At 41.5% G+C, this 21024-nt stretch overlaps 1 protein-coding gene across 1 annotated transcript in view; it reads left to right on the top strand.

Annotated features, from left to right (window-relative positions):
* Positions 1–21024, top strand: part of LOC141111678 (fibronectin-like) — a 159442-nt gene that overhangs the window by 118148 nt on the left and 20270 nt on the right. Inside the window, 7 exon segments of the mRNA XM_073603828.1 lie at positions 1765–2022; positions 3862–4131; positions 10892–11167; positions 12040–12297; positions 16479–16748; positions 18646–18921; positions 20753–21010. Of these exon segments, the coding sequence (XP_073459929.1) occupies positions 1765–2022; positions 3862–4131; positions 10892–11167; positions 12040–12297; positions 16479–16748; positions 18646–18921; positions 20753–21010 (1866 nt within the window).

Below are 21024 nucleotides of genomic sequence, written 5' to 3'. Positions count from 1 at the left end.
ACTTTAAACAGGAAGTTCTGCTTTTAAGAATCTTCCCCCTCTAACATTTTTGACATTTTTTTTTGGGGGGGGGGAGTCAGGTACCTAGTTTGTCAGGTACCTGCTCGCAATTCCATTGGAGGTTCCTCCCCCACCCGCAACCTTTTGGGGCACTTCGCAGATCCCAGGGGGCTTCGGGACCATTCACAAAGCGCAGCGCGACTCACGCTTGTACACTGGGAAGCTGGCGGGCTTCCTTTAGTACCAGGGACCTTAAAGACTGGCAAAGAACCGGCCCGGGTGAGGACAGCACTGGATCCCTGGAAAAGTAAAGCCTCGTACACATGATCGTTCTCTCCAACAGGAAATGTTCGATGTCAGGCTGTTGGTGGAAAATCCGACCGTGTGTATGCTCAATCGGACAATTGTTGTCGGATTTTCCGCGGACAAATGTTGGATGGCAGGTTTTCAAATTTTCCGCCAACAAATGTGTGTTGTCGGATTTTCCCGAGCGTGTGTACACAAGTCCGTCGGACATAAGTCCAAAGTACAAACACGCATGCTCGGAAGCAGAAGCGGTCGGTCTTGTAAACTAGCGTTCGTAATGGAGAATTAACATTCGTGAGCGGCAAATTATGAAATCTCCAAATGCAGCGCACAATTCTCTTCTTCTTTAATGGGATAATAATGAAGCTGCTTTCCTGGTGATACTGATGGAGTTATTGCAAACGAATTTTCAAAGGCTTTTTTTTTCTAGTAATCGCAAGAATAATATTATTATGTTTTTTTCTTATTTGTGCAAGTTACCACAACACCATTATCCTGTAGTTTTTTTAAATAAAGATACAACTATGTTGGTGTCCCTTGTCAATTTTACATTGTATTTTTTAAAATGTAACTGCCGACTCCCAAACTGTCATTTGAAGTAAAACACATAGACAAGTATTATTCGCCACAATTTTTTTATTGTGCATTAAAAAAAGAAAGCAAATAAAATTAAACATGATATCTGCCAATAGAACTTAACCAAAAAGTGTGTTTTCTGCATCCAAAAATATAGAAAATATAACAAATCAAATCATTATTATTCAACCAAAAAAATTATGTCAAAGCAATAACTTCAAGGCCAATAATAAATAACACGCTATGTTTGGTTGACGAACGGCCGTTCAGAAATGAACCGAAAAGCGCGACATGAAAAAGGCGAAAAGAAAAGCGTGAATCAACACTCACCAAACTTCTACTAACACAAAATTAGCAGAAGGAGCCCAAAGGGTGGCGCTAAAGAGCAGAAAAACCAAGTAGTACGTCTAGCACGTCACTACGCTCGTAATTGTTGGCCAACATTTGTGTGACCGTGTGTATGCAAGACAAGTTTGAGCCAACGCCCTTCGGACAAAATTGCACTGTTTTGTTGGCGGGAAGTCCGATCGTGTGTACGGGGCTTAAGAGTCTTTTTTATTATTAAGCATCTACAATATTTGTAGCTGCCTGCTTTTTTTTCTAGTGACTGGAAATGCTCTTAGACGTTACTGGGTGAGTAGATTGAACACGTGTTCACCGATGGAACGTAACTTGCCTCCCTCAATGTATCGGCTCTATTTGTCTGTTATTAAAAGTTGAAAGAGGTTGTGAAACAATTTTAAAATGTTTTAATTTGACTTTTACTTACATTTATCTTTCATATTGTCCTACACATATCTTTAAGAATTTATTAGCATATTATCAGCGTACAACGAGCTGAATAAATCTTATTATGACACGTTGTTAAATTTGTGTTTCCAGTTCCCGGACAAGCTGTGGGTGTCACAGTGAACAATTACCAGTCGGTGAATTCTCTGGTGGTGAACTGGGCGGCACCAACAGGAATCGTGTCCATTTATAATGTCACCATAACAGGAGATGTAAATAGGACATTACAGAATAATTCTACACAAGTGACCTTCACTAACTTACTACCAGGAAGGAATTATTCCGTCACTGTACAGACAATCAGTGGGAGCTGCAACAGTCCAATCACTACAGCAACCACAGAGGCCACATGTGAGTATGATCCACCAGTGATCCGTGTTATCTGTGTATGATCAGAGTATTTTTCATAACTGTGAAAGTGTGATCAATAAACAATGGCACTTCCAAGATAAGACTCCCTTTGTATCGCTTCCTTTGTGTGAAATCCCTGGTGTTCCTGCCAGTCTTTCTGCTTTCCTATTAACACTGACCACACTAAACATGAGAGCACAATGTGGTCAGTTTTCTAGCTATGCTGAGAACTCAACCTGCTCTCCTCCAATGATCAGACTTGTGTTGACATGCCCCCCCCCCCACACACACACACACAGTCATTCACTGGGAAGATCAGTGTGCTGTTGTTTCTTCTCCATTTATAGCTGGCTTACCTCTAACTATTCTTTAAAATGCTCCCTCTCTCCTCCTACCTACCCTGCATACTCTGTATAGAAAAGGTCTGCGTACTTTATCCTGTGTACTTTAATCCACTCTGGTGATTCAGCATCCCTGGCTGTGAATTTCAGAAGTCAGAACTTCCCCCATAGACTCCCAACGACCCAGCCATTGTCGGCACTCCCTCCTCTCCCCTGCAGCAGCCACTTACTGACACAGGGAAGCTGGAGGTGCAGGATCATGTGACCGGCCTGGAGTGGATTAAAAAAGATCTTTTTTAAACAGGTTAGGTAGGATAGGTAGTGGGAGGGGGGAGGGAATTTTTTTTTAGGAAAGTTAGACTTAAGCTGGACATAGATGTGTCGAAATTTGGCCAGTTCAGCAGGAACTGAGTGAATTTTGCATTAACAACACTTGCTAGACGCCTTCTCTGTGTTGGTTTTCTATTCTATGGATTTTTGTATTATCATCTCGGGTAGTAACTCTTTCTAAATGCATCTCAAACTGGCTGTAAAGACCATCGGGGGAGTTTGCAGTGCTATTGCAGCATTGTTTACATTGAGATCAATAGAAGCGTTAGGGGAGCGGTAAAGCCTGGCAAATTTATGACGCAATGCAATGTTAATGCAAACATGTTATTGTGAGTTTTATTTTGTCTTCATTTTGAGTGTAATTATAATTTAATAAATTTCCAGTTGGGATTAATAAAATATTCTGAATCCGATAATAGATTAAAGATACACATTTTTTACACAGGTTACTCAGCATAAGTAGCAGGAGGGGGGAGGGGCATAGTTAGTGTTAGGTGGGAATTCCACTTTAAAGTGTAACTATAGGCAAAACTTTTTTTTTTTTTTTAGTTTGGATTGAGTATGAGAGGGTTATAACCTCTCTCGTTTTTTTTTTTTTTTTTGGTCTCCGTTAAGGAGATTTCTCTTCCTATCCCATAGCCAAAACAAAAAATGAGAGGAAATCCCTCCAAAGTGAGCGGTTCCCAAGGTGTCACCAGAACTACTGGGTTGAACAGAAAAAAGCTCTGGTCGGAGCTAATTATGCAGTAGTTAGTACAGTGATCTCCTCTGCTGTGCTGTTGTGTTTTGACAGGGTGATGGTCCCCCTGCCAGAAGTTTCCGATCAGAACTCTCTGCCATTGGCTGAGAGCGCTGATCGGGAGTCAATCGGCTGCTGGTTTTCCAGCATGCTCATCAGACAGATGGTCGGCTTTTGTAGGACAGGGTGCCATACACACGGGACAAATGTCAGCCTTTTTTTTTCAACCGGCTGATGTCTCCTGACATTCGGCCCGTGTGTACGGGGCTTTAGGTTCACTCCCCCTCACCTCACTTCACTCTTTAGTAAATGAGGCCTGATGCCTTCCTATTCATTCTGATTGCATTGTGCTGTTCTGCCTGCTGTCTGTCCCCACCATTAATACAACCATTGTCTCTTTTAAGTGTATTTTCTATTTTCTTTTTGCAGATCCGACTCCACCAGGAAACATCACTTTTATTACAACCCTGACAAACACCACCACATTATCTTGGGTAGAGCCTGTAAACATGACCGGGGTGGCAAAGTCATATAATATAACTTATTATTGGAATGCTTCTTCCCCCATCATTGTGACAAGTAACTCTCTAAATGTCACCCTTCTGAGCCTGAAATCTGGGAGTAATTACACCATTACTGTGGTGACAGTTGGAGTCCGAGGGTATTTGAGCACGCCTGTCAGCAGATCTGTGTTTACACGTAAGTTCTTACCATCTGTCAGGATGCTAACTTTGCCAATGTGTACCCTCTAACTACACTTAAAGTGATATCGAATGAGAAGTGATAGACTTACCTGAGAAGTGGAGACTAACAGACGGGTCTTGGTAGGGCAGAGTACCATGGAACAGGTTAGATCAACAGAACAAGCCAGAGGTCAGGGTGGGCAGGGGACATGGATAACCAGGAACAAGCCAGAGGTCAGGATGGGCAGGGGACATGGATAACCAGAGGTCAGGATGGGCAGGGGACATGGATAGCCAGGAACAAGCCAGAGGTCAGGGTGGGCAGGGGACATGGATAACCAGGAACAAGACAGAGGTCAGGGTGGGCAGGGGACATGAATAACCAAGACCTATCCAGAAGTTGGTACACTGAAATCAATTGAAGATGCAGCCGACAACCAGGAACTATCTAGAAGTTGGTACACAACAATCAATGGAGGATTCAGGCTGGATAGCAGGAAGGTGTACCAGGCTTGGCTGCCAGTTTGCAAAAGTATTGCTTGGGCAGCGACCTGGGAGCTACACCACGTTTAAATAGAGTAGACAAGAGGAAGAAGCCACTATGACAGAGAATGGCCACCACTCCAGGGACTGGGATTGGCTTTGTCCTGTCAAGAGTTGATTCCCACCATGATTGGATGCAGCTGCCATCATCTGGGTAAAACCCAGAAATGCAGGATCAAGGAAGGTAAGTAGACCTGGCACATCTCTGTTAGTAGACAAATCACTGCTGATACCATTGTAGTTGGTAGACCACCAATGTAGTACTATTAAAGCACTAATATAATACTCAGAAGAATTTTTTATTTTTTTCCCAACATATGAGAATCATTACCACTAGTATATCCATCCAAGAGTGGTCTCTGGACTTCCCTTTATTGTCCAAGACAGCTTGATCAATCATTGAGGGGGGAGGCTACAGAGGCCTCTCATTCAAAGGCCAGGTGGCAACAAGCCAGAAGTCAGGATGGGCAGCAGACATGGATAACAAGGACATAGCTAGTAGTTAATACATAGTAGTCAATGCATGATATAGGCTGGAGAGCAGGTAGGCATAGCAAGGGCTTGGCAACTAGCTTGAAAAGGCATGGCTTTGGTAGTGAGAACTGCACCGAGTTTAAATATGGTAGGTAAGAAAAGGAGCCACTCCGAGAGGCTACAGCCTAACAGAAGAAGGAGAGTCCTGCATTAACTGATGCATTAAAGGGGAAGGAGAATGCCACTGAGACAGGCTGCGCCCATTCAGGGAAAGGGCACCGCTCCGATTGGATTTGCCCTGTCAGGAGATGAGTACCCCTCTGATTGGACAAGGCTGCCATCCTCTAGATAAAGCCAAGATGTGCATGTGGCCACTAGGGATGAGCCGAACACCCCTCGGTTCGGTTTGCATCAGAACATTCGAATGGACCAAAAGTTTGCGCAAACTTTTGAACCCCATTAAAGTCTATGGGACTCGAACGTGAGAAATCAAAAGTGCAAATTTTTGTCCTTAAAAGGGTTTGGGGACCCGGGTCCTGCCCAAGGGGACATGTATCAATGCAAAAAAAAAGTTTTAAAAACGGTCGTTTTTTCGGGAGCAGTGATTTTAATGATGCTTAAAGTGAAAAAATAAAAGTGAAATATTCCTTTAAATATTGTCCCTGGAGGGTGTCTATAGTATGCTTGTAAAGTGGCGCGTGTTTCCCGTGTTTAGAACAGTCCCTGCTCAAAATGACGTTTCTAAAGGAAAAAAAGTCATTTAAAACTGCTTGCGGATTTAATGTCATGTCTGGTCCCGGCAATATGGATGAAAATCATTGAGAACCCCCCCCCCAGCCCATTACCAGCCCCTTTGGGTCTTGTATGGATATTAAGGGGAACCCTGCACCCAAATAAAAAAAAGGAAAGGCGTTGGACCCCCAGGCACTATATACTCTGAACAGCAGTATACAGGCGGTGCAAACAAGACAGGGACTGTAGGTTTGTTCTTAAGTAGAATCTGTTTGTAATTTTAAACTGGTACATTTTTTACGTGTAGCTCCAGCCAAAAAATCTATTTTTAAGCTTTTTGGAAAAGATAGGGAATGATTATCACCCCTGTAACATTTGTTTTGCTGTCTGTGCTCCTCTTCAGAAGATTTCACCTCACTTTCTGTCCCAATGACAAATGGATTTAGAAAATTTGGGGTTTTTAGTGAAACAAGGAACTCTTACAGGAGATAATTTCCCTTCCTAAGAGTAGATTTCCTCTCACTTCCTGTTTTCTCCTTCCATTTGCAAGTAGGAGTCGTTTGTAAGTTGGATGTTTGAAAATAGGGGCCTGCCCTATATACTCTGCAGAAATTTGGGCCTTAGGTGTTGGCACAACACTGTAAGCCCTCACAGTTACTCTTGGTGGGCGCAGGAACGGGCCCTGCTGTGAAATATTAGATCAAGAATTGTAATTACATGCCCCTGTTAAACAGGGGCTGAAAAATTGGGTCTAAGGCACTGGTGCTGGTGCCACAACACTGCAACCCCTCACAGATAATCTAGTTGGAGCGCAGGAACTAGCCCTGCTGCAAAGAATTGCATCAAAAATTGTAATTACACGCTCCTGTTAAATCATCACAGTGCCCTTGACTGTGGTCAAACAGTTCGGGGGACTCCTCCTGTGGGGCAAGGGAAGAAGTAACTGATGATGACCTCGAGTCCAAGGAATAGGCCACTTTGGCACCTGCATTTGCAGCCAAGGTAGCCTGGGTGACAGAGGATGAGGAGGATGAGGATGGCTTGGTCATCTACTCTACCAACTCTTCGGCATGTTGTGGCTCAACGCGGCCAGCTGCTGAGAAAAAGGACAAGCATGACCCACGGCCACATGCTGATGAGGATGCACCGTGTCCACGACCAGCACTGTTGCCTCTAGACACAGAGCCTGCTTGCCCTCTTTTATTGGCCTGTGACTGTCTGCCTCTCCTTGTTGGCCTTCCAGACCTACTGTCTTTGATGTATTGGAATAGGTACACAAGGAATGGCCTGCAGTGAGATGTAGCTGCACAAAGCTGGGATGTATGTATATACTGATTATACTGCAGCTAGTTGAATCGCCTGCCTGCCTGTAGTATTAATAGAAAGGGAACACCAGCAATTGTCTGCAGTTAGCTTTAGTTGCATCCTGTGCACAGGATACAGTATATAAGTATACAGTATGTAAGTATATTAGAAAGAGAATAACAGGAACGGATCTAGCTAAACTGAATACAGTGCATATATATATATATATATATATATATATATATATATACAAAACACCTGGGATGCATATATATCTAACTCAAATGAAATGACACTGTCTCTCTCTCTCTATCTCTCTCAATGCCGGAACACACTACACAAGGCCGACTTCCAGGGGGCCTTATATAGTGTGGGGCGTGTACTATATCCCCTGAGGCATAATTGGCCAAAGCAACGCTGCCTTTTGCCAATTATGGCTCTCCGTTCTTACTGCGCTGTGATTGGCCAAAGCATGCGGGTCATAGTGCATGCTTGGCCAATCATCAGCCAGCAATGCACTGCGATGTCGCAGTGAATTATGGGCCATGACGCGCCACCCGAATTTGTCGCGAATGGCCCATAATGTTCGGATTTCGACGAACGGTCGAACGGCCGATGTTCGTGTTGAACTTACGTTCGACTCGAACTCGAAGCTCATCCCTAGTGGCCACGTGCCTTAGAGGCAGAGTTAACATTGGCTCAAGGAAGGTACGGTAAGTAGAACTGACATCATCTCTATGTTTGGAGACAAATCACTGCTGATTTCATTGAAGCTTGTAGACCACAAATGTGGCTCAAATAGGGCACATAGATAATACATAGAACAAGTATTTTATTTATATTAACATATGAGAATCATTACCACTACTGTGTCCGCCCATTTGTAGACTATTTTCCATCTCTGTGTATTATGAGATTAATGTTCTGAGACTATACAGTATAATGCTTCATATTTTTCATAGGAACCACTACATGGGTCTCTAAATTGCTGTTTATTGTCTCAGACAGATGGAGCAATCAATGATAGGTAGGAGGGCTACTGAGGTCCCTCATTCAAAGGATAGGTGGCCTGATATTGCTGGGCTCTGTTATCTACAGTATTCCACTGTTGGGTACTTCTGATGAAGTAAAATCTACTATTAGTCAACCCGAGTGTGTTTATTGCATTCAATTTGATTATTTAATGGACCATTCTCATCAGTTAATTATGATTATTTATTATGATATTTTACTACAAAACAACAATAAAAATACTCGTATTAATACTTAAACCCACCAAATTAATGGGTTTTAATGATGATGTGCTTTATTTTCTAGAAATTACATTCCATAAAACTGATATGTTTTGAACCAATACAAGTTATTTAATGCTTTGAAAATCCTGTGGTTGAATCCTTTACATTCCTGCCATCTAAAATTGGAAATTACCCAGAAGTCAAGGAAGACCCTCTAAGCCAGCCACACATGTATCGAAATTTGTCTGGTTCAGCAGTGACCAGCTGAATTTCGATCCATGTATGGCCCCTGTGGTTTTAGAGAAGACGTTCCACCGATCCACTTCTGTACAACCTCCCTGTTGTATTTTCCCTGCTCAATCAGCACTGCAGGTAATGGCCTGAAATGCTGATCAGTGTATTCTGATGGTGGGAAAATTTCCCAATTGTCAGAATACAATGACTGAACGGGGAGGGTGCCCCCATCTGTATCAAGCGTGCTATGATTAAGCACTGTTTGATAGTGTGAAACGCGTCAGCTCTTCTGTCCTTTCTGCTGTGGCATGTAGTTTTTGATTCCTTTTGACAAATAAAGGCTATTTCTTGGAGTGCGGCTGTCCAGAATTTTCCTTAAATTTCATTGCTATATGCATTGCCAGCACCTGTGGCTTCCAAACAAGAGGAGAGGTACATTCCAAACTGATCTGCCTGAAGCGGTACTACCCTTTTTTCTGTGTGGATGGGAAAATCGGGTCAGTCTTTTTTATTCAACCCACTGGTTGAACGGAAAAAAACTGACCCATTTATTGCCTGTACACTGATACTATTAGATTGTATCTCCTTCAATGTAATTTTTTTTTTGCACTTGTCACCCCCATACTTAAAAAGCCTTCACTGGACCCATCCAATCTTAACAACCTACACCCAATCTCCTTGCTCCCCTTTTTATCCAAACTCCTTGAACGTTTAGTCTACAACCGACTGAGCGTCCACCTTGCTGATAATAGCCTTCTTGATCCCCTTCAGTCTGGATTTCGTCCTCAACATTCCACAGAAACTGCCCTCCTAAAACTAACAAATGATCTACTAATGGCCAAAACTAAGAGACGCTATTCTGTACTCCTACTCCTGGACCTTTCTGCTGCCTTCGATATGGTTAACCACCCCCTCCTCCTCAAAAAACGACACGCCTTTGGTCTCCATGACTGTACTCTTCGCTGGTTCTCTACCTACTTATTTAACCGCACCTTTAGCGTTACTTATAATTACACTTCCTCCTCTCCTCTTCATTTCTCTGTAGGGGTCCCCCAAGGTTCTGTTCTTGGACCTCTCCTATCTTCAATATACACCTCCTCCCTGGGTCAGCCTCCTATGGCTTCCAATACCATCTCTACACTGACGACACTCAAATCTATTTCTCTACCCCTCAACTCACTTCTCACGTATCACTATTTTACTACCAGGTATATCAGTCTGGATGTTGCACCACTTCCTCAAACTTAATCTATTCTAAACTGAACTTATCATATTTTCTCCCCCACGTGCCTCTTCCCTTGATCTCTTTGTCAAAATTGATGGCACAACTATCAGCCCATCCCCACATGCCAAGGTCCTGGGAGTAGTCCTGGACTCTGAACTCTCCTTTAAGCCCCACGTCCAATCACTGCCCAAATCTTGCCACCTCAACCTCCGGAACATCTCCAAAATACGCCTCTTTCTAACCAAGGACACAACAAAGCTCTTAATTCACTCGCTGGTCATCTCTCACCTCGATTACTGCAACTCCCTCCTCATTGGCCTACCTCTGTATACTCTATCCCCCCTTCAGTTCATCATGAATGCTGCTGCCAGACTCATCCACCTTACCAACCACTCTCAGCTACCAACCAGTCTCTGCTACTCCTCTCTGTCAATCTCTCCACTGGCTTCCACTCACCCAACAAATTAAATTCTAAATACTAACAACTACCTACAAAGCAATCCACACCTATGCCCCCAGCTACATCACTGACCTAGTCTCAAAATACCAACATAATTGTTCTGTTCGTTCTTCTCAAGAACTCCTGCTTTCTAGCTCGCTCATTACCTCCTCCCATGCTCATCTCCAGGACTTTTCCAGAGCCTCTCCAAGCCTATGGAACTCCTTACCCCAATCTGTCCGTCTATCTCCTACTTTTTTAGCTTTTAGACAATCCCTGAAAACCCTCCTCTTCAGAGAAGCCTATCCTACCCACATCTAACAACTGTATTTTCATTTTGTCCATCTGATCATCCCCCACAGCTACTACCCTTTTTTCCACTTGACCCTTCCTTCTAGATTGTAAGCTCTAACGAGCAGGGCCCTCTGATTCCTCCTGTATTGATTTGTATTGTAATTGTACTGTCTTCCCCGATGTTGTAAAGCGCTGCGCAAACTGTTGGCGCTATATAAATCCTGTATAATAATAATAATTTAAGTGTTTTTCTCTCTTTTATGTTAAGCTCACATGTGTGTATTCCACTTTCTAGAACCATATCCTGTGAAGCAGCCACAATACTTTAATGTGACTTCAACGTCTGTGTCCTTAAATTGGAGCGCACCGAACGAATCTCAGACTTTTTACACATACAGAGTGCAGACAAATGTCACATCACCATCTTCAATAGCAAATGATATAATAGTGACCAATCAATCAGCTACAATAGGAAATCTGATCCCGGGAGGAACATATACATTCCTGATATATACAAGAGCTGCTGATAATGTCACTGAATCTGATCCGGTGTCACTAACTACCTGCACAGGTGAGTACAGCCGCAGTCCTGATCTTATCTCTGTGGGGGGGGACACCATGAAAATACTTCTGTCAGTTTGGGAAGAGAGTGTCCCTTCAAAAGTACTTATTGTTTTGCCAAGGTGTATCAGATAAAGTTGATCTGATTTTTCTGATATACATAGAACTATTTTTTCTTCATTAAACACGTGTTCGCTAGTCGATTGCAGCTTACATTTTTTAATTGATTCCATAGTTTTTTGTTAAAAATGGTTGTATCCCCTACTTGGACATTCTTACCTACAGATAATCCTATAATAAGGCCAATAATAAGGCTTTCCTGTAGGTAAAAAGAATATCTCCTAAACCGTGCAGGTTTAGGAGATATTGACCCTGCATGCAGCCGCTGACGTCCTCTGCTTTGACATTTTTGGAATAGAATATAATAGTAAATAAAAGAATAGAATAGAATGTAAAAAACAATAGAATAAAATAGAAAGAATATAACCATTTAAAAAAATACGAATAGAATAAACTGGAATAGAATAGAAAATAATAGATTAGAATAGGAAAGAAAATAAAAGAAAAGAATAGACGACAATAGAAAAGAAGAGAATAGACTAGAATAGAATTAATATAGCCATCTTCCGAAATTCACATTTTCTAATAGAATAAATATGAATTTGAATAGAAAAGACTAGAACAGAAAATAGAATAGAAAATAGAAGAATAAAATGGAATAGAAAAGAACAGAATATAATAAAATAAACAATATAAAAGAAAAGAAACACATTTATGCAAACAATGAATTTAAAGAAAACTAAACACATTTTTTCGTTCTGCAGATGTCTAAATAGAATGAGTCTTATAAAGCACATAACATTATGAATATTGTATTTCCAGTTCCCAGACAAGCTGTGGGTGTCACAGTGAACAATTACCAGTCGGTGAATTCTCTGGTGGTGAACTGGACGGCACCATTAGGATACGTGTCCAATTATAATGTCACCATAACAGGAGATGTAAATAGGACATTACAGAATAATTCTACACAAGTGACCTTCACTAACTTACTACCAGGAAGGAATTATTCCGTCACTGTACAGACAATCAGTGGGAGCTGCAACAGTCCAATCACTACAGCAAACACAGAGGCCACATGTGAGTATGATCCACGAGTGATCCGTGTTATCTGTGTATGATTAGAGTATGAGTAATGTGATTGTGAGGGTTCTGTAAGGCCACAGGTGAGTATTTGTCATGATTACTTTTTCCTGGTGTGAAAACAGCCACCCAGAGGTGCTTACATTACCTTTTTTATGTTCCACTTTTTACTAAAGACAGGTCTTGGCCAGCACATTATTATGCCTTTTCTTTAAAAGAGAAGTATTGGATTTTTTTTTTTTTTTTAAATCGTGCTTACCTGTGTGGATCTCCAAAAAACAAGCGCGCAACCATTAATTAATCAGTGATGATGATTAAACACAACCATACAAACTCATATAAAGATATATATAGTATTGTGCAAAAGTGATACAATAAAGTATCTGATATATACAAGTCTGATATATACAAAATCCATATAACGTGAGTGTATCTAAGTGATCAAAAATATATAGGCAAAGTCCATACAAATGATAATGTGAGTATGGAGAAACTCAGTAATCAGGAGAGATGGGAATGAGATGATCTTGCAGCCCAAAAACTTGTGATATTACTGCCGCTTACCGGATCAGTTGGACCTCAAATTATAGAGATCATGGGAGGCTGTTGCATCAGCCTGCCGGCATCGAAATCCTCCACCTGTCTTTCAATCCAGGGATCGTGATTACAATCACCCTCAACGACCGAAGCCAACTCCTCTCTCCTTTTACAATCCACACCGGAACAGTTATAATCACCCTTGATTCAGATCTCTTCTCATGGATGATCTCAGCAGTTAACACTCAAGGGAGATAAGAAAAAAGCTCCATAGTGCAGATAAACTTCAAAAAGGGCTTTTTTATTCCAAAAAACTTCACAGCAGCTCACAGCAATTTACAAACTTCGATCAAACTTCACAGCAAATGTTCACAGCAGTCTAGCAATCATAACAAATGGAAACAGGAACGGTTGAAAAAACGAATGAAGCAACAGCTCAGGATCAAACCAAATAGCTGGATAAAACGTGATGACATTAGAATCAGCTGCTCCACTCGACGCGTTTCTCCATAGAAGACATCAACTGGGAACGGAGGCATGTTGAGGGTGATTGTAATCACGATCCCTGGATTGAAAGACAGGTGGAGGATTTCGATGCCGGCAGGCTGATGCAACAGGCTCCCATGATCTCTATAATTTGAGGTCCAACTGATCCGGTAAGCGGCAATAATATCACAAGTTTTTGGGCTGTAAGATCATCTCATTCCCATCTCTCCTGATTACTGAGTTTCTCCTTACTCACATTATCATTTGTATGGACTTTGCCTATATATTTTTGATCACTTAGATACACTCATCTTATATGGATTTTGTATATATCAGAGTACTTTTGCTTTAGGTCCCTGTAACAGGTTGATGGTGCACACCACTGTTCACATGGGCGTTTTTTGGTAGCATTTTTTTACTTTATTGTATCACTTTTGCACAATACTATATATATCTTTATTATACTTTTTTCACTTAGCGCAGTTACCTGTGTGGATGCAGCATCAGTCCACCACTTTCTCTAAGGCTGAGAACTGAGCGATCAAACATCGCTGATCACTCGGTTCTCACAGCTCCCTGAGGAGAGAGCTGCTGACTGTCAGTCTCCAGTGGTCTGCTCTTCCCCCCCCCCCGCTAACTGGAGCGCTGGATTGTGGAGGGGCTGAGCCGGCCAGCTCAGGCTCTCAGCGGCTTTCTGAGGGGCGGAGCCGGGTGTTGGTCTAGTCCTATATGATCACAATCTCATGACGTCAGCTGAAGCCCGCTGTCTGCTGAAAACAGGTCACAGGAGTGCAGAACAAACAGCACTCCTGTAATGCATGGGAGGTTACTCAGCATAAGAAGCGGGGGGGGGGGGCATAGTTAGTGTTAGGCAGGAATTCCACTTTATATTGAAACTACAGGCAAAACTTTTTTTTTCTTCAGTTTGGATAGAGTATGAGAGGGTTATAACCTCTCTCGTTTTTTGTTTTTTTGTGCTCCATTGAGGAGATTTCCCTTCACTTCCTATCCCATAACCAAAACAGAAAATGAGAGAAAATCTCTCCAAAGTAAGCGTTTCCCAAGGTGTCACCAGAACTAGTGTCCCCATTGGAAGATTATCCCCTGTATTAATTGTAGCTCTTACCCCCGAAGGAGCGGCTGATTATTTGTTATATCCGTAATTCACGTTTACCTCCTGACCCATCGCAGCCCACACAACCAGACACAGTCCAAATTGCATTTTTTTCTCTTGCTTTATTAAGTAACATGAACTGCGATAGGAGAAGGGTTTCTTTTGAGATGCTCTTCTGTTGCTTTTTAATATTTTCTTTGCCTCTCATGCAAAGACCTAGCAGCATTGCGGTTAATAGGAAATCACTCTATATGTTTTCTTCAATCAGGGAAGATGGAAGTAGATTTGACAGAGAATAATCGATAAACAGTCACTCTGAATAACATCTTCATCTGCAGAACTTTTTAAAGACAGTCTGTTTCTCTACATGTGAACTTGCAGCTTTACCGCTACCTTTTTACCACTACTTCTCATCTGCGTGGTACTTCCAAGTTGAGCTAAAGAAAAGTCACTCTGAATAACTCCTCCCGCTTGACTGATTGGAATCCCGGGGCATTGCTGAACCCAAAGTCACAGGCCATGATCACCTGTCTCACTGACTTGCGTACCAACATCCCTCAGCCTCTGGCAGTACCCTTCCCTTGGGCTTTCACTCACTTGATCAATAGTCCATGTGCCACTCATAAACGATCGATCGCCCAGTTGTCCTCCGCTTAGTTGCTACTTCTTCCGCAATGATTTCTTCAGCCCTTTCCTCCTTTCTGGCACGCTCCCTTCCTCGCAGGGGCGGCCAACGACAACAGCGACTACATGCTGTACGGTGTCATCTCTTCCTCTATGGAGGCCGGTTCCCCACCCTTCTCGCAGGGGGGGGCTCCATTGGCTCCCCGCAGGGGGAAAACCTCTCCCCTCCGGGAACCAGGCTGGCTTCTCCAAGCTCGAACAGGAAACCCACACTGACCATGTGACCCGGCTTTTATATGAGAGTCCTGGGGCATTACCAAACAAATTAATGATTGGCCGATGCTCGCATACAAGCCACCTGCCACTCAAATCCCAAATTAACAAACAGGCCTGCTGCAATGGCACAAGCCTGCCTAAATTTACCTGAAACTATGACCTAGCGAAAAAGGTCACATACTTGAAAGTAGGTGCCCGCTACATAATATTCTGGTGTCGACCCAAAATTTGGGATTTTCTTTTACTTTCACTTTTGATGATAAAAGTAAAACAGGACAGATAGAAGGAGAATCTCCGTAACAGGGACACAGACAGCGATAAAAACTTGACAGGGGCCCTAATCCCTCTCCACTCCATCCAAAACTAGAAGAAAAAAAATTGCCTTTAGTACACTTTAAGAATTATTTAGATAGTAAAGGATTTTTTGAAGCCAGGACCTGTACAGAAATGAGAATGATCACACTGCTATGGGAAGAGGCCCAGATGTACACAGGTGTATAGTAAAGTAAAGTGCACCTCTCTTCACTGTACATATTCAACCATGTTTATGGAAATGGAAAATAGAGCTTCTTCTTCCCACTATTTGATGCATAATTCAACTTTACTTTATAGTTTACTTTACTAAAGCTCCGACAAGAGCTTTTTTTTTTTGTTCAACCCAGCCGGTACCAGGCTTAAGAAAAAAAAAGCTCTGATCTGAGCCGCTGTACTAACTATGCAGTAGTTAATACAGCGATCTCCTCCGCTGTGCTGTTGTGTTCTGACAGGGGGACGGTCCCCCGCCAGGACAATCCGATCAGCACTCTCTGCCATTGGCTGAGAGCACTGATCGGGAGTCAGTCGGCTGCTGGTTTTCCAGCATGCTCATCAGACAGATGGTCGGCTTTTGTCGGACAGGGTGTCATACACACGGGACAAATGTCAGCCTTTTATTTTGAACCGGCTGATGTCTCCTGACATTCGGCCCGTGTGTATGGGGCTTTAGGTTCACTTCCCCTCACCTCACTTCACTCTTTAGTAAATGAGGCCTGATACCTTCCTCTTCATTCTGATTGCATTGTGCTGTTCTGCCTGCTGTCTGTCCCCACCATTAATACAACCATTGTCTCTTTTAAGTGTATTTTCTATTTTCTTTTCGCAGATCCGACTCCACCAGGAAACATCACTTTTATTACAATCCTGACAAACACCACCACATTATCTTGGGTAGAGCCTGTAAACATGGCCGGGGTGACAAAGTCATATAATATAACTTATTATTGGAATGCTTCTTCCCCCATCATTGTGACAAGTAACTCTCTAAATGCCAACCTTACAAGTCTGAAATCTGGGAGTAATTACACCATTACTGTGGTGACGGTTGGAGTCCGAGGGTATTTGAGCACGCCTGTCAGCAGATCTGTGTTTACACGTAAGTTCTTACCATCTGTCAGGATGCTAACTTTGCCAATGTGTACCCTCTAACTACACTTAAAGGGATACCCAATGAGAAGTGATAGACTTACCTGAGAAGTGGGGACTAACAGCCGGTTCTTGGTAGGGCAGAGTACCATGGAACAGGTTAGATCTGGGTGCTGGATCTACAGAATAGAAACCATGCTGGAGAAAACTGGAGGCCCTGGAAACTGAGAAAGAAAAGAAAGCCCAATACATCCCGTTGGGCATGATTTTTCCAGGGACATCTGCAGAGGATCCTGTACTGATACAAGACTTGGGACTAATTACACAGGTTGTTGGTGGGTTTTTTCTGGCACATAGTGCAGACAGTGTTAAGAGTTTATTTGTTACAGTTCTATGATCACTTTGGAATGGATAAGACCTGGGAGTGGGATCAGAACTCACTGAAGTAGGAAGAGGGAACCATATGAGGGCAAATAACACAGGATCTCCCAGGAGTCTAAGAGTCAGCCATTATTCAGTAGAAACCCCTTCCTTTCTCTGCATGCTGATCAATGGCCACAACCCCCAAGTTCACACTGATCTAAAAACTACAGACCACTAGTCAGAGGTCACTAGGAACAGTCCAGAGGTCAGGGCTGGCTGTGGGCACAGATGGTCAGGACCAAGCCAGAGGCCAGGATGGGCAGAGGACATGGCTAACCAGGAACAAAGCCAGAGGTCAGGGTGGGCAGGGGTTATGAATAACCACGTGCCTTAGAGGCAGAGTTAACATTGGCTCAAGGAAGGTAAGTAGAACTGACATCATCTCTATATTAGCAGCTGCTGATTTCATTGAAGCTGGTAGAGCACAAATGTGTCTCAAATAGGGCACATAGATAATACATAGAACAAGTATTTTATTTATATTAGCATTTGAGAATCATTACCACTACTGTGTCCGCCCATGACCAGAAATTTGTAAACTATTTTCCATCTCTGTGTATTATGAGATTAATGTTCTGAGACTATACAGTATAATGCTTCATATTTTTCATAGGAACCACTACAGGGGAGGGCTACTGAGGTCCCTCATTCAAAGGACAGGTGGCCTGATATTGCTGGGCTCTGCTATCTACAGGATTCCACTGTTGGGTACTTCTGATGAAGTAAAACCTACTATTAGTCAACCCGAGTGCGTTTATTGCATTCAATTCGATTATTCAAAGGACCATTCTCATCAGTTTATTATGATTATTTATTATATTTTACTACAAAACAACAATAAAAATAGACTCGTAGTAATACTTCTACCCACCAAATTATTGGGTTTTAATGATGATGTGCTTTATTTTCTAGTAATTACATTCCATAAAACTGATATGATTTGAACAAATAAAAGTTATTTAGTGCTTTGATAATCCAGTGGTTGAATCCTTTACATTCCTGTCATCTAAAATTGGAAATTACCCAGAAGTCAAGGAAGATCCTCTAAGCCGGCCACACATGTATCGAAATTTGTCTGGTTCAGCAGTGACCAGCTGAATTTCGATCCATGTATGGCTCTTGTGTTTTTAGAGAAGACGTTCCACCGATCCACTTCTGTACAACCACCCTGATGTATTTTCCCTGCTCAATCAGCACTGCAGGTTATGGCCTGAAATGCTGATCAGTGTATTCTGACGGTGGGGAAATATCCCAATTGTCAGAATACAATGACTGAACGGGGAGGGCGTCCCCATCCATATCAAGTGTGTGGATGGGAGAATCAGGTCAGACTTTTTTATTCAATCCGCTGGTTGTATGGAAAAAAACTGACCCATTTCTGGCCTGCCTTACACTGATACTATTAGATTGTATCTCCTTCAATGAAGTGTAAGTGTTTTTCTCTCTTTTATGTTAAGCTCACATGTGTGTATTCCACTTTCTAGAACCATATCCTGTGAACCAGCCACGATACTTTAATGTGACTTCAACGTCTGTGTCCTTAAATTGGAGCGCACCGAACGAATCTCAGACTTTTTACACATACAGAGTGCAGACAAATGTCACATCATCATCTTCAATAGTAAATAATATAATAGTGATCAATCAATCAGCTACAATAGGAAATCTGATCCCGGGACAAACATATACATTCCTGATATATACAAGAGCTGCTGATAATGTCACTGAATCTGATCCGGTGTCACTAACTACCTGCACAGGTGAGTACAGCCGCAGTCCTGATCTTATCTCTGTGGGGGGGACACCATGAAAATACTTCTGTCAGTTTGGGAAGAGAGTGTCCCTTCAAAAGTACTTATTGTTTTGCCAAGGTGTATCAGATAAAGATGATTTGATTTTTCTGATATACATATAACTATTTTTTTATTTTTATTAAACACGTGTTCACTAGTCCATTGCAATTTACATTTTTTAATTGACTCCATAGTTTTTTGTTAAAATGGTTGTATCCCCTGCTTGGACATTTTTATCTACAGGTAATCCTATAATAAGGCCTATAATAAGGCTTATCTGTTGGTAAAAAGAATATCTCCTAAACTGTGCAGGTTTAGGAGATATTGACCCTGCATGCAGCCGCTGACGTCAGCCGCGCATGCGCTCTGCAGGTCTGGCGTATCCTGCCGGAACTTACCGGAACGGATGGCTCCCGCGCAGATTCGTGGGAGTGACGTCATCGTGGCTCTGGCCAGTCACAGCGCCGGAGCCAGTGATCCCGGAAGAAACACAGAGGGAACATATCAGCTCCCTCCAGTTTGACCTGAATGTGAGTGTATTTATATCACTACATTTTTTAAATATTCCAGTACATTGTGTTCACTAAGAAACACAAATTTATCTACACTGTACTGCTGAAACCACCAACTGTGGAAGGGAGTTCCATATCCTCACCACTCTAACAGTAAAGAACACCTTATGCAGTTTAAGATTGAACTGCTTCTTGTCCAACTTCATTGTGTCTGGCAAATGCTGTAAATAATTTATCAATCATTCTAAACATAAAGTAGAAATGTGCAGTTCAGAAATTAGGATGTGTCCGAAGTTCTGAATTACAATAGTAACGAATTTAAACTAATTTGAAATAACGAAACAAAACAATATTCCAAATTTGAATAGTTTTCAGATTGAATTTGAATAGTTTTCAAGTCAAATTAGAATTTCCGAAGAGAATAAAATATAAAGGACTAGAATATAAAAGAATAGAAAAATAATAGAAAATAAAGAAATGGAATAGAATAGAACAGGAAATTAAAGAATAGAATAGAATGTAAAAAACAATAGAATAAAATAGAATATAATAATTTCTCAAATTTCGAATAGAATAAACTCGAACAGAATAGAAAATAATAGATTAGAATAGGAAAGAAAATAAAAGAATAGAATAGACTACAATAGAAAAATAAGAGAATAGACTAGAATAGAATAAATATAGCCATCTCCCGAAATTCAAATTTCTAATAGAATAAATTTGAATTTGAATAGAAAAGAATAGAACAGAAAATAGAATAGAGAATAGAAGAATAAAATAGAATAGAAAAGAACAGAATGGAATGAAATAAACAATAGAAAAGAAAAGAATAGAATAGAAAGAATATAACAATAATCGTTTTCCAAAATTAAAATTTTGAATAGAATAAATTTGAATTCAAATTGAATATAATGGAAAAGAAAAGAATAGAACAGAGAATAAAAGAATAGAATAGAACAAACAATAGAATATAATGGATTAGAAAGAATATAACCATCTTCCAAAATTTGAATTTTAAAAAGAATAAATTCAACTTCTAATGGAATTTAAATCGATTCCAATTTTTCAAATTCGGTTGAACTGAGTGCAGATTGACCGAATTGGGAAAAATTCTAATTGATTCGAAATAACAAAACTAATTCCGAAAACAATTTAAACGAATTTAACTAAACAAATTCATGCAAACAATGAATTGAAACAAAACTAAACACATTTTTTCGTTCTGCAGATGTCTAAATAGAATGAGTCTTATAAAGCACATAACATTATGAACATTGTATTTCCAGTTCCCGGACAAGCTGTCAATGTCACAGTGAACAATTACCAGTCGGTGAATTCTCTGGTGGTGAACTGGGTGGCACCATCAGGAAACGTGTCCATTTATAATGTCACCATAACAGGAGATGTAAATAGGACATTACAGAATACATCTACACAAGTGACCTTCACTAACTTACTACCAGGAAGGAATTATTCCGTCACTGTACAGACAATCAGTGGGAGCTGCAACAGTCCAATCACTACAGCAACCACAGAGGCCACATGTGAGTATGATCCA

Source organism: Aquarana catesbeiana, linkage group LG11 (genome assembly GCF_042186555.1).
Source record: "Aquarana catesbeiana isolate 2022-GZ linkage group LG11, ASM4218655v1, whole genome shotgun sequence".
Taxonomy (NCBI): Eukaryota; Metazoa; Chordata; class Amphibia; order Anura; family Ranidae; genus Aquarana; species Aquarana catesbeiana.
The sequence above is the reverse complement of the archived record's forward strand: the minus strand, read 5'-3'. Positions and strand labels throughout refer to the sequence as shown.